Raw genomic sequence first — 14,704 nt, 5'->3', positions numbered from 1 at the left:
AATTTTAGAAGCTGATTTCCGTATTGGCTGGACATGTATTTTCCCTTTTTCATTGCGTGTTCCTGGATACTCAAGATTTTATTGATGCACGCTACAGACAGGACATGACTAGCATATGGACTAGGGAGAAAGTTTGAGTTTTAATCGAGCTAACATAGAAATTTTACACGCCTCTATTTTGGTACACAAATTAGGTGGTTATCGAGCCAAACAAAGCCGACATTTGCCGATTGAGAGCGCAAATTAGCGTTAACCATCTTGTGTCGCGTGCCGACGGCACTGTCTCTGGTGAAGTCGCATGTCATGTTCACGTCCACTTCAAAGGTAGCTGCCTCGTCCCTTGTGAGGACGGCTTTCAGGTGTGATTATGGTGCTGCGGTTGTGTCGACTCGAGACCCGTGGCAGTACGCGTGCACCTTGTCAGAGGCACTCCATTTGTAGTGAAATAGAGTGCAAGTTTCCGGTGGCGCGTCCGTAGTCGGGCGACTGCACGAACACCAAAACGGCGGGCGATTTGACTGCTTAGCACACGGTTGCATTCACTTCCATCAGATAAGTGCAGTTTGACAGGCGCCCGGGTACTGCCGTCCACAAGGCCGCGGCAATACAATCGAATCCTTAGATTCTGGCTGCAGCCACAAGTGTGGTTTCGCGCGACGCTACGCAAGCTTCGAGAACAGACGAAATGGCGGTTTGAACCGGGCAGACGGAAGTACCCTTTGTACCCTTCTGAGAATGATAGAAGGAAGAAACGCAAGACGGTGCACTCTGCTGGAACTAGAGCAGCAGATGTGGTCGAGATGGGTGAGTCATCAGTCAGTGCCGACAGATGTACTCTGGGCGCACTCGCATCGTTTACCGCTTCCCGACGGCTGCAACACGATTTGTGCATATACGTTCAGTACTCAAGACGCTACAACTCACTATCTAAAAACCTGCACATTTACAGGCTCTCACCATTACGTTACAATACCTTAGATACTTCGTCGAATGCTATTCCAATTTGAAACAGCATTAGTTTCTTAGAGCATGTATGTTTTGCTAGCGCAAGATGGCGTGTGACGAACAGGACAGTTACTTAACGGTCGGTGAAATACTTTCATATTCAAACAAATCGAAGATCTTCTTGGTGGCATCATATAACAAATTTTAAACATAGGGCTGCAAATAAGTTTCCGTTTCGCAATCACATCACCATCAGTGGACTTGGGCGGCTTTAGGAGGACTAAAAGAACAGTGATGGATTTGTTATTCAGGTGACATCCAATGACTAGTTCACGTTCAAAGTCACCTCATGTAACCGACCCATTCTGCTGTTATTTCCTTCCCCGCCTCCTTTTATACTCGTAACCTCTAGTGGTCATTTCCGCATAGCGTAGAGCTGGCCAGATACTTGGCCAGGATAGTATATATGATTTCTGGTTTTCCTTCTAATGAATAACGTCACTGATACTGTTTCTAAGCCTGCAAGAAAATGATCGGCCGAACAAATGAGGTGAATCAGCGTTATTTCTTCCATGACTAGGATTCGAAGCAGCTTAGCTGAGAGTTTCGGCCTGGTCTACTGTTGCCTACAAGGCAATACGGGCAGCGAGCTATGACCGTGGGACTTGTAATGAAAATGTTGCCAAGCCGTCCTGCCATTATTGTCAGTAGATGAATCCTGATGAAGCCGTTGCTTCTTTTTTCAAGTAACTTGTCGCAAGGGCTGAATGGACCCCGTTCCAGACTCCCTACATCGGAAAAGTCTGATGTGGTACCGGGTATCGAACCCGGGTCTTTCCGCACCTAAAGCAGCCACGCTAACCGTTTGACTACGGAGGCTAATAAATCCAAACGACCGGAGGACGTCGATCAGTTCATGCGGACGAGGATGTGCACTTCAGTTCTCCTTTATACACCACTGGCCATTAAAATTGCTACACCACGAAGATGATGTGCTACAGACGCGAAATTTAACCGAGAGGAAGAAGATGCTGTGATATGCAAATGATTAGCTTTTCAGAGCATTCACACAGGGTTGGCGCCGGTGGCGACACCTACAACGTGCTGACATGAGGAAAGTTTCCAACCGATTTCTCATACACAAACAGCAGTTGACCGGCTTTGCCTGGTGAAACGTTGTTGTGATGCCTCGTGTAAGGAGAAATGCGTACCATCACGTTTCCGACTTTGACAGAGGTCGGATTGTAGCCTATCGCGATTGCGGTTTATCGTATCGCGACATTGCTGCTCGCGTTGGTCGAGATGCAATGTCTGCTAGCAGAATATGGAATCGGTGGGTTTAGGAGGGCATCTTATCCGCATGGCTGTAACGGATCGTGCAGCCACGTCTCGATCCCTGAGTCAACAGATGGGGACATTTACAAGACGACAACCGTCTGCACGAACAGTTCGACGACGTTAGCAGCAGCATGGACTATCAAAAAAATGGTTCGAATGGCTCTGAGCACTATGGGACTCAACTTCTGAGGTCATTAGTCTCGTAGAACTTAGAACTAGTTAAACCTAACTAACCTAAGGACATCACACACATCCATTCCCGAGGCAGGATTCGAACCTGCGACCGTAGCGGACTCGCGGTTCCAGACTCCAGCGCCTAGAACCGCACAGCCACTTCGGCCGGCCATGGACTATCAGCTCGGAGACGATGGCTGCGGTTACCCTTGACGCTGCATCACAGACAGCAGCGCCTGCGATGGTGTACTCAACGACGAACTTGGGTGCACGAATGGCAAAACGTCATTTTTTCGGATGAATCCAGGTTCTGTTTACAGCATCACGATGGTCGCATCCGTGTTTGGCGACATCGCGGTGAACGCACACTGGAAGCTATACTAGCGTATAACGCGGCGTAATGGTATGGGGTGCCATTGGTTACACGTCTCGGTCACCTCTTGTTCGCATTGACGGCACTTTGAACAGTGGACGTTACAGTTCAGATGTGTTACGACCCGTGGCTCTACCCTTCATTCGATCCCTGCGAAACACATTATTTCAGCAGGATAATGCACGACCGCATGTTGCAGGTCCTGTACGGGGCTTTGTGGATACAGAAAATGTACGACTGCTGCCCTGGCCAGGACGTTCTCGAGATCGCTCACCAATTGAAAACGTATGGTCTATGGTAGCCGAGCAACTGGGTCGTCACAATACGCCAGTCACTACTCTTGATGAACTGTGGTATCGTGTTGAGGCTATATGGGCAGCTGTACCTGTACAAGCCATCAAAGCTCTGTTTGACTCAATGCCCAGGCGTATTACGGCCGTTATTACGGCCAGAGGTGGTTGGTCTGGGTACTGATTTCTCGGGATCTATGCACCCAAATTGCATGAAAATGTAATCACATGTAATCATCTGCATTTCTTCTTGGTGTAGCAATTTTAATGGCCAGTAGTGAATGATTGCCCTGGCTCATCCGGATAGCCACAAGTGCTCGTGACGTGTCAGTGATGCAGATTAGTATGACAGAGCCATCTCCTGTTGGGAGCCGACGGCGTGCCGACCAGACTGTGGAGCCGGAGCGGAGTCGCGGCCGTGGACACGTCAGCTGGCGGTGACGTATCGACCGCCTAGGTGGGGGGTGTCCGTGACGGCGGGATGACGGACGGGACAGCTGCGGCCCGGGTCAGCTGCGCAGCTGTGGCCCGTGGCCGCTAGGCGCGCGCCGCGCTTCCCGGAGCTGCGCTACGCAGAACGCTATCTGGCAGGGGAGGGCCTTTCCTTTCCATGCCCGCGCTTCTTTCCGCGAGTGCGCGAGCGCCGATATCGCGCGCTTCCTGCCGACCGCGACCCCGGCCCCGGCCTGCCTGAGGTCGTAACCAGTAGCCGTCCAACTAGTCAGTGAGTGCGTCCCGCAGCCGCCAGCCGCCGCCGTCATGCTCGTCCGCTCCAAAGCCGTCCTCGCCGCCTGCTTGCTCGTCGCGCTGCTGCCGGTACGTCGCGCTGCGCCGCCACTGTGCACCAGGCTCTGCGTACCAGTGCTGTGCTTCGACACGAATTTTGACTCAAAGCTTACGTCGCATCTCGAAAAGTCTCTTATTCTGCTCGATCTAGCGACTCGTATTGGTACTACATCCGCGACGTGCCTTACCGTTTTTAATGCAATATTGATTTTAACAACAAGAGTGACTGTGAAACACGGACAACAATGTCTTCTAGAGGAGAGGTCACACGTAGCGACAGCTACTAATAAATAATTAAAACACAGTCACGAGGCAGCGACGTCTGTTGGTAATACGTCTACGAGTCTTGCAGCTGTCATTCTCGCGTTAGGAATTACAGTTAGTTTAGTATGATTTGTTTCCCTACAGTATTGAATATCATTTCTCGTTTCATCTGACTCTTGTTTACGCATTGTTTAAATGATGGTGCTATTCTCACCCGTTATTTAAGTATGCGAAAACAGATCGAAGGGATAACTTGCATCTCGCTCGCTAAATCATTACATGCTCTCTTTAACAAATAAAATATTGTAACAGGGGCCGAGTCAAGCAATAATTTTGAAGGAGGACGTTTTCGCCGTTGACTACTAGCCTTACTTAAAAATCAGTAAAATTGTTTTATTTCCATGCATACTGCTACTGTATGGACTTCTGTTACAAATACGGCAGGAATTTGTATGATGCTAGGATTCAATGCTACTTATTTCAATGTTTGCAGAATTTGTCAAATACTAGGGTTGGAACTTTTAATAGTGGAAACTGTTTATTTATAGCTCGTACAAAGTAGATACGTATTTCAAAGTTTCACTGACTATCAAGGCAGTCACCAGCATTGTGTACAACCCGTTTCCAGCGATGTGGAAGTCGTAGGGCTTCAGTCCGGAGCCGCGCTGCTACTACGGTCGCAGGTTCGAATCCTGCCTCGGGCGTGGATGTGTGTGATGTCGTTAGGTTAGTTAGGTTTAAGTAGTTCTAAGTCTAGGGGACTGATGAGCTCAGATGTTAAGTACCATAGTGCTCAGAGCCATTTGGACCATTTTGAAGTCGTAGGATACTCTTAGCAGTACCAGTTGTGTTGACAGTTTGAGTGGCGCGGTCTAATGCCCGACAAATGTGTAGCGCATGAAGTGTTGCCTTCAGTTTAGAAATCGAGTTGAACTGACGAGGGCTTAAGTTAGTGGAGTGCAGTAGGTGGTATAGCACTTAGCAGCACCACCAATCAAAAAGCTGGTCGTAGGTTGTGCTCCAAAAATGAACAGCATAGAGACAGAAGTGATGACACTTTCTGCACGACCTCACCATCATTTTGCAGGACAATGCTCATGCACGTACGGTGCAAGCTGTTACTGATTTGTTTGACTGATGGGGCTGCTAAGTGCTATACCACCTTACCACCTACTGCACTAGCCTGACATAAGTCCTCGTGAGTTCAACTCGATTTCTAAACTGAAGTAAACACTTCACGGCATTCGCTTCAGAGCTGCTACAAATTCGTCAGGCAATAGGCCGCTCCGCTCGAACTGTCAACACAACTGGCACTGCTAAGAGTATCCTACGACTTCGACATCGCTGGCAACGGGGTATACACAGTGCGGTGACTGCTTTGAAGGTCAGTAAAACTTGGAAACACGTATCTATTTTGTACGAGTTGAAATAAATAGTTGCCACTATTATAGTTCCAACCCTCGTATTAAGCAGAGCTGTAGCTTCTTGTTGTGCCTAATTCGTAGTTTCTCGGGTATCCACTGCACTCACACCGCGCTAGCAGTCTCTATACTGTATCAAGCGCGTATCGGGAAATACCGTGCTCAATCGAAGACTAGCATCGTTTGGCCAGCATCGTTTGGCCAGACTTGCTCCGTGCAAGAGTAAGCAGTAAACCCAACACGCATGCGCTGTTCCACGAGTCCAGATATATAGGTCGTCTTGTTTGCTGTGTGGACTGTAACCGAACTCTAGTGACAGTACACAGAGGAGGTGCCTTGTTAGTAGTAAGTGTCCACTTACACTACTTTAACTCACAACAGGGGCTGCTGAGTTGCGCAGATGACGAGAGAAGAATGCGTGCGACAGAAATGTAGTTGGTCTGCATTGTGACGTAGTCTACAGCAGAATAGTAAGCATCATTCTAGAAGCATTTTCGTGAGTGCGGTTATGTTAACATTGCGACTGTGACTGAAATTAAGGGGTTCGAGCGACGTAAATATATTAGATCGTCTCGCCTCTTCACTGAACTGATACTTGTGAAATAATATCTGAACAAATTCTCCGTATTCTCTACTTGATGACTGCTGTGCACTAATTTATTAATACTGGTATTGCGTGTGCAACTGTTGAAATGCATTATTTCTTCACGATACTCTGCCGTTACTTCCTTGCTGACGATGTGGGTGTGATATCTGAATGTAGATTTCCCTAGAAGTTTCCTTGGTAATTCCATGATAGGTCAAGGTTTTATTAAATCTGCAACACTTCCTGTATCTTTGTTCGGTGGCAAATCAGCACAGTTGGCGTCATCAAATCTCCGCTGTATATTGTTCATATTCAGGTCTGTTTTTTATTTTCATGTTAATAAATCAGTGTAAATTGTACATGCGTTACGTCCTTTACAACGGAATGACCCTCTTCTTCCTCACTGGTGTTGTACATCAACAATGAGGTGCAACAAGGTTGACAATGACGTCTACTGACCATGTTATATGTTTAGGTCGACCAATAGCGTCGACTATACGCAGGTGCGGGGTGGAAGGGAGCTAGGGTATGACTCACTTCACCCCTTGCAGGCACTTTCCGCAGCTGCACACTTTGCAGTCACCATGTCCGCAGCTTGTGGTCTACTGGCTAGCGTTGCTGTCTCTGGACCACGGGATCCCGGTTTCGATTCCCGGCGGGGTTGGGGATTTTCTCTGCCCGGGGACTGGATGTTTGTGTTGTCCTCATCATTATCATCATTTGTGACAGTGACTAGATTGGATTGTGAAAAAAATGGACTGTGTAAAAATTGGGACTTCGTACGGGCGCTGATGACGGCGCATTTGAACGCGCCACAAACCAAACGTCATAAACGGCCACCATGCAACTGCAGCTCGCACGGGGCAGAAGGGAAGTCCACTATCGGCGCAGACCAAGTTGACACCTCGCACCCATCAGCCGTCGCGCCGAGTGTCACCTTCGTTTCCGCGGATATTAGACTGATGCCTGACAGCGCAAACGAGGAAATATGAATGTTTCCGGTAGAATACCGTGACGTCACTCAAATGTTTGCTGTAAAAGTGAACGCAAAAGAGAGGAAGTTGCATTTTGCGATTCTGTTTCTCAACTCGCCTAACAAATAATTACGAGGAAAAAGAAGACAATTCGGCATACATTGCAACGATCCAAAGAGAAAAAAATTATGGATTTCCTTCAGAAGTCGATGCCAGCCTGGTTTCTCATGGTGCAAACGAATGATGTTCTCTTCACTCTTACCAGACGCAGGTTCATTGTTATAGTCAGTAGAAAGTATAAGTGTTCACTTTGCTTGTGGTAGTTATCAAGTAAGAAACTTTTTCGACTGCGAGAATTGTCAATGGAAAAATATGTAGCTCCCGCCTTTGTTAAAATTAAGAACATATTTGTGACACGCTTAGACACGCTGCAGAAATCTGTACCATATATAAATTTCAAATTTTTACTGTATTTTTGTAGGTGAATCACACATTAAAGTAATTTTCTATCTTCATCGAGAGCGTGGCGTTGCGGTGACTGCACGCAGGCGGTACAGTAGCGACAACTTCAGGGCTTGGAACCTGACCATAAATCGTAGGTACTTGGTTCGATAACCAGTGACCTACTCAGGTTTCTGCGGTGGAGAGATCTAGAAGAGGAACCACTCGGCCTCGCTAGGTCAAAGAAGGAGCTATTGGATAAAATAAGTAACCTGCAGTGCTAATCGCCGAAGTGGCTCAAACAATAGGCTTGCACTAGACTCGCAACAGCGTGGCATTACTGATTATTAGCTCTTTTGAATTGATGTTATATCTCGAATAAAAAAAGCTTTGCGACTCACTGACTGCTGTTCCTAGGTGGGGGGGGGGGGGGGGGCTGTGTAGCTGTGGCGCAGCAAGTCACAGCGAGAACCAGGCGCGGGAGGAAGAACTAACAGACTGACTGGCTGCTGGGCCCCCACTACTCAACTTGCAGAAACGTCAGTCGCAAAGCTACTTTGATGAAATTATAATCAGCTGTCTTTATTACTGAACGCTTAACACAGTAATTAAAGTACTGCAGTTAGAGAACTATGTGTATCACTTCAAACAGCGTAACCCAGTGCGCAAACTACTCGCGCAGTATTCATCCTATATTTGAGAATGAAAGCACTTTGCAAACATCACCAAATTTTTAATATCATTTGAAGTTTTTTCGGAACTTTTTCTCGCTGACATCCTCACAAAATGACGAAAAGAAAAAAGTTTATCGCGTATACCACTGTTTCGTCCGTGCAGTAAAACTGCAGCATCGGGCATGTCATATTTATTTATTACTTATGTACGACTAACTCTACTCGGAACACATTTTGAAGACAATGTCCACATATACTGCTGAATGTGCCTGGAGAATTGCATCGTTCTACGAGACATAGCGCAGGAGATACGACGTTTTGTACATGGGAATTCGATTCTTCAAATAAAAATGGTTCAAATGGCTCTGAACACTATGGGACTTAACATCTGAGGTCATCAGTCCCCTAGAACTTAGAACTACTTCAACCTAACTAACCTAAGGACATCACATAGATCCATGCCCGAGGCAGGACTTGAACCTGCGACTGTAGCGGTCGCGCGTTTCCAGTTTGTAGCGCCTGGAACCGCTCGGTCACTCCGGCCGTCCTCTTCAAATAATCTGAGGTGGGGGTGGATAGTGGTAGATGCTATTTGTTGTGCTGGAAACGGTGGCATTATATTCGGCAGTGACATACTGTTTTTGGAATTATATTAATTATTTATTCGCTTTGTATATTTTAGTGCTGCAGAAATAGTGTTCCGAGCTGATCACATAAGGTCGCGAACTGAAAAAGCAGATAGAATCTTTAGTGACAATTGTACGAACACAAAGAACGGGAGTGTTTCTCCTGTTGCTAGAGCTCGTAACTAAATCTACGGAGCTATTACAGGTAACTGTGGTCCGTAATGAAACTACATACTTCGCTTAACGTAATTCATCCGCTCTTGAGAAGACAAACGCAGAGATGCAATCTGTGTAAAGTTTGCGGTGAAACTTTATCAAATACAGAAGGGGAACGCGTTAAACATGGAGGCAAAGAATGTGTAAAGTACGGGTACTGTCTCGTATCTCTGTATTTGCACAGCGATGGAGATTAGCATGTTCCCTGCGGGCACCCTTTACTTCCTGGAATCGGTTATTAACAGCAATTTCAGTCCATATTAACAGGGGATTAAATAACTCCGAAATACGTCTCGCGGTCGTAAAAACAAACTTGATTGAAACACAGTGTCTCTAATAAAGTGATACTCGTAAGTCTCGCTCGTTTACTTATTTACTCATCCAGTGATCACCGGCCACGTGGGTCATGCTGTGCGTTAACAGTTAGTCCTCACTGCCGTCTGTCATTTTTGCTGTTTCCGCCCAACTGACTACATTCACAGTTTCCGTCTCAGATCTGCTAAAATATTCGCACTCTGATTTTTTTTCCGTCTACTCCAGTTTTGTGTCGCTTGATTCACTCATTGGTATTAGTTGGACAGCATATAAAAGGTTTTTTTTTCTCTCTGGAAAATTTTGTAGCTTCGTATGAATGGCAAGTTGCGTTGTGGCTCGAAAAGTCAGCTGTACGCAACGGACGTCCTGAGGACACAAGGTCGTGATTCTACTACAACGCCCGCAGTGTACTGTTATCGACCAGCAGACGGCCTTGCGCTCGCAAGTGAGATAGCCGCTTGGTATTTACACTAAAAAGTGGAAGCGGCATAGTCCTTCCTACGCCCGTATGCTTTTTCCGCAACTATATGGTGTGCGAGCGGATGTTGGTTTCATTTTCACTGCCCGGTTTTCAAGCAGGGCTTCATGCTGTTGCAAGGCTTGTTCGGTCATTTCTCCCAAGTGTCTTACAAAACGTGCTTTGTGTCAGTGTCTCCCTCTGTAACGCAGTGAGCTGGATTTCGACCCGGGGAAACAAGAGGGTGTCCAACTTAAACAGAACCATGCCTGCCACAGCAGTGTACTGTTCAGGCTAACTTTCGGCCGAGAGATCTTTACTATCCATGTATGTTAACATGTGATTTTCTTATCAAATTGCTTGACTGGTAGTTGCCGTTTACTTGTTCATAAGCCGGTTTGAACTGTAGGTGAACCTCGTTTGTCTCTGACCCGAGAAGAAAGGAGGTAGTGGGTTTGAACCATAGAGTAGAAATACCTCTGGAGTAAGCATCCTGATGGGCAGAACTGATTTTGTGTCGTCAACATGCAATGCTAGTCCGGTCACGTGATCTCGGGAGGCCGTAGGTTTGCCCATAAAACGCCTTGTAAATTTTGAATGTCATTACACGCCTAGTATAGATTGAGTCTCTTTGCAAGTGTCGTGGATTTGGTACAGACGTTTCGTAACCATCATAACAATTTTTACTTCATCCCTGGAATAAACCGGATTCTAAGCTTTGAAGAGCTGCTTTCCAACAAGTGTCACAGCTCAGATGCATCCACTTGTTGGTAACAGGTTCAGGCACAGCTATTTTTCTATATTACACTACACTTAATTCTAATGCTGAGTCCGTCGTAGTAAATGTTTGCTGAGATAGCACTGCAAAAAGACTTGATAGCAAGTTAGTCCCTCTAAAAGTGTGCGAAAATGTTTCGGATTTGCCGCATATTAGCGATTGTACTCCTGCTGCTTCGTAGTTTTTTCTGCGGTATTTGGGTATTGTTTTCCTCTTTCTTGCGGGCTAGCGCACAATTTTGCTTGCTGGTAACACTTTGACGTATTTATTTACTACATTTTATATACATGCTCGCACTACAGTTCAGACTAGGAAAGTAGTGAAAAAATTTCGATCGCCGATTAATTGTAGGTACTACAACGCCAGATGTATTCCATATATTAAAAATATATCGTATATGAAACGTTCCATTCTCCTCTCCCCCCCCCTCCCCACCCCCGCCCCCTCCGAACAAACAAAAGGTTAGAAAACAGTTGCCCATGTAACATTTATTTTAACTCTTCGGTGTCACTTGTTGAGGCATATATCATACAACAGCATCAAGGGATGTAGTCAGTGACACGCATGAAGGAACATGATGCCATTTTATGTACTAATATCTTATGCTTGTTAATCAGTGGGCAAAGACAATAAATGGAAGGTAAAACCCAAAAAAGCCGTTGAATTTGTACTTTACCAATACAAAAATGTCTGTCACAAAATTTGGTCCTGCGCATATTTGTAGTAGTAAATGGACGTCGAAGATTTGCAATCTGGCAACACTGTAATCAGGTGTATGGTAACTCCTCTGTCAGGATATGGCAGTATTGCCGTGCAGTTGGTACAGTGGATAGCGTTTTGGGTTAGTCTTTTTTGCTAAAAGTAGTCTGAGTGGTACAACATGTACCCGTTATATAGCGGTTAAAGTGGGTCTTCTACAAAACATTTGCAGTTACGTACTACGAACACAGAAATTGAAATACAATCGTTTTCATTGGTCAGCTTTTAAAGAAACCTTTTTTTTGCACGTTATGGGCTCAAATTGTTTTGCACCACTGCATCCACAAGATACCAAACTTGTCATGTGTGTACCACCGCCCATTGGTCCCACGTTCAGGTCCATTACATTTCGTTAGTGCCTTACGTCACCAACAGGGCCAGAACGTACTTTACAAATTATTTCGATGGGCCCATTCAGGAAGGGTACACAGAAAACAGGTTTCGAATCTAGTAGATGCAGTGGCGCGAAACAGTTCACGTCGACGACGCGCAAAAGGCTTCTTCAGAAGCTGACCAGCGAAAACGACTGTACTTACGTTTCTGTGTTCGTAGTACGTAGCTGAAAATATTTTGTAAAAGATCCACTGTAATCGCTATATAACGATTAAGACGGCTCAAATATCGTACCACGCAGACTACTTTAGCAAATACAAACGAATAAGCACGACCCAGAATCGAACCTTCGACCTCCCGCAGCCTAACCCAAAACGCCATCCACTGCACGTGCACAACACTGCTAATATATCCTGAGAGAGATAGTTACTGTACAGTTGATTACAGTGTAGCCAGACTGACAATCTTCGACGTATATTTACTGCCCGAAATATGCACAGGACGAAATTCTGTGAGACATTTTTGTATTGCTGGTATGTGAGGAATCGCACCGCGAAGTCGGATTTTACGAATTTTTCTTCACCTTGTATGTATATTCTCTTTCCTGTTCTGCAAAACGCCGAATCCGACCAACGACCTGGAGTGGAATATTTCGAGAACATTTTGCTTTTGAGTAAAACACGAGATCATTTTTTCATGTTCCATACATGTGAAGTATATTTCTGTTTAAAACGAACTGACCGTCAGTTACGCAGGTGAAATTTTCTAAGGGGAAACAAATCTGATTTTTGCCAATCTGTTTTGGGTTTCATCACTGTCAAAGGAAGTGGCCGGTTTTCGAGTGGATTTCAGTTGCCTTTTATGTGTATGAATACAAAGAAATTACCGCTGCAGGTCACCAAAGACTAGGTTTCAGTAGCTACTGGGAAATGAAGAAGCTTGCACAGGATAGAGTAGCATGGAGAGCTGCATCAAACCAGTCTCTGGACTGAAGACAACAACAACAACAACAACAACAACAACAACAACAACAACATTGCACACACAATAAAACATTCAGAACATTAACTCAGAATGCAACTGAAACAGCACAGTACGTCAAAGTGCTCATAAAACACTGAACAGAAACTTTTTCTCCTTCTATGCATTTATCTTTGCACTCCTAGCAACAACAATGTTTCACCTTTTCTGCCACTTACAAAAAGATGATGCAAACGGAAGAAATGCATGTAATGTAATAATTTCGAACTCTACGGAAGCCGTAAACAAACGGCGGTATTCCTGTATCACGTGACAGTCCCAGTTTAACGTTGATAACATGCGCTGAACGCAGTGCTCGGTCCATAGATACTTCCGCTAATGGTTCGAACGCCCTGTTCGGAGAGTGATATTAGTTTTAAATGTGCCGTTACTGTAGTTCTGCATGAGTGTCCAAATAAAGGTTGAATTGAGAAAGTTTCGAGTCCTGAAATTGTTCATTGTAGCACTGAAAACTGATGTTCATCCTGGATTAGGCGGCACACTCCTAGTGGACTGTGCTTCAGGACGCTGTGTAGTCGCTACGTCTACATAAAATCTTCACAGATGAGAGTGAATGGCAACGTGCTTTGTATGAGTGTATGCCTATGTACCTCTCTTAATATCTCTAATCTCATTAATGATCATTCTTTTTATTTCATAGTGAAGGCAGTGATTTTCAGTTTATCCAGTGGCAAGTCGAAATGCGTATCCAACCAAAGTACAACCTGTTCTTCTTGTCAAGATGGTCGCTACGACCGAAACCAGTAGAAAATAAATAATAAAATTCGTACACCTGATGGCACACACACAATCCTCCGAATGTTTTATTTTATTCTGCTTCCAAGAAATTGTACTCTATTTTGCCATCGAAAATAAATGTTTACATAGTGTACATAATTCTACAGAGAAAATAGATAATTGAATATTTACTGACCTGAAAGCACAATCCGTCATTTCTTCCGCAATAATTTTTTTACGAATAGCCGGATAAGTGAACTAGACAAATGGTTCAAATGGCTCTGAGCACTATGGGACTTAAATGCTCAGGTCATCAGTCCCATAGAACTTAGAACTACTTAAACCTAACTAACCTAAGGACATCGCACACATCCGTGCCCGAGGCAGGATTCGAACCTGCGACCATATCGGTCGCGCGGTTCCAGACTGTAGCCTATAGAACCGCTCGGCCACCCCGACCGGATGAACTAGACATTTTTGCGTCATCAACTCACACTATTTCTTAATCACATACGATACAGGGCTATGAAAAATATGAATACTATTAAAATAGACATATTTTATTCTACACTCCCCAGGAAATTAATATAGCTGTATAAAGGTGAATGTCTTCAGTAAACAAACTAGAAGGCAATCTTTGCGAGGAAAAGGTGAAAACAGCCAAATTAGTTGCATTAGTAAAAAGGTTTATTAAATTCCATGACCTAGGTTTCGACGTCTTTAAAAAAGTCTTCTACGGCAGAATCAGTGATTGACAGTGGTTGTATAATGTTGTGGAGATACGTTATAATGGAAGCGTAAGTCACAAACGAAGGTAAAATTCGCCTCCATAACACTACAATCACAACAAACAGTGCTGAATGTCACAGGTACACACGTGAGAATGTCTCTTTCTCAGAGAATTTTTGCGGGTAGTCTTGTAAACAGCCGAGAGTCGGCTCGCCGGCAGGGTCCGAGAGTGGAGCAAGATACAGTCGCGCTCTGCGACTTTAGACAATCATGTAGCTGGCAGTTTGCATCCCTCGAAAATTATTCACCACAGCTCTCAAACAAGGATAACTACCTGCAGTGTGAGGTGAGCTGAGAGTACTTGGTGCCCTATTTTATAGTTCGTACATTGCCGCGTTTGGTAATATATTTTGCCGTACTCGTGCACACGTTAAATAACAGTACCCTTAGAAATGAGTGTTTCGAGC

General features: G+C 45.1%; 1 protein-coding gene across 1 annotated transcript in view; it reads left to right on the top strand.

The window, feature by feature from the left end:
- Positions 1-3,664: 3,664 nt before the first annotated feature.
- The window catches only part of LOC126470400 (syndecan), a 244,098-nt gene continuing 233,058 nt past the window's right edge, over positions 3,665-14,704 (top strand). The window contains exon 1 of the mRNA XM_050098249.1: positions 3,665-3,936. Coding sequence (XP_049954206.1) covers positions 3,880-3,936 — 57 coding nt within the window. The 5' untranslated portion in view covers positions 3,665-3,879. The remainder of the gene's footprint in view (positions 3,937-14,704) is intronic.

This window comes from Schistocerca serialis, chromosome 1 (genome assembly GCF_023864345.2).
Source record: "Schistocerca serialis cubense isolate TAMUIC-IGC-003099 chromosome 1, iqSchSeri2.2, whole genome shotgun sequence".
NCBI classification, from domain to species: Eukaryota; Metazoa; Arthropoda; class Insecta; order Orthoptera; family Acrididae; genus Schistocerca; species Schistocerca serialis.
This window is presented reverse-complemented; position numbering and strand designations above follow the sequence as displayed.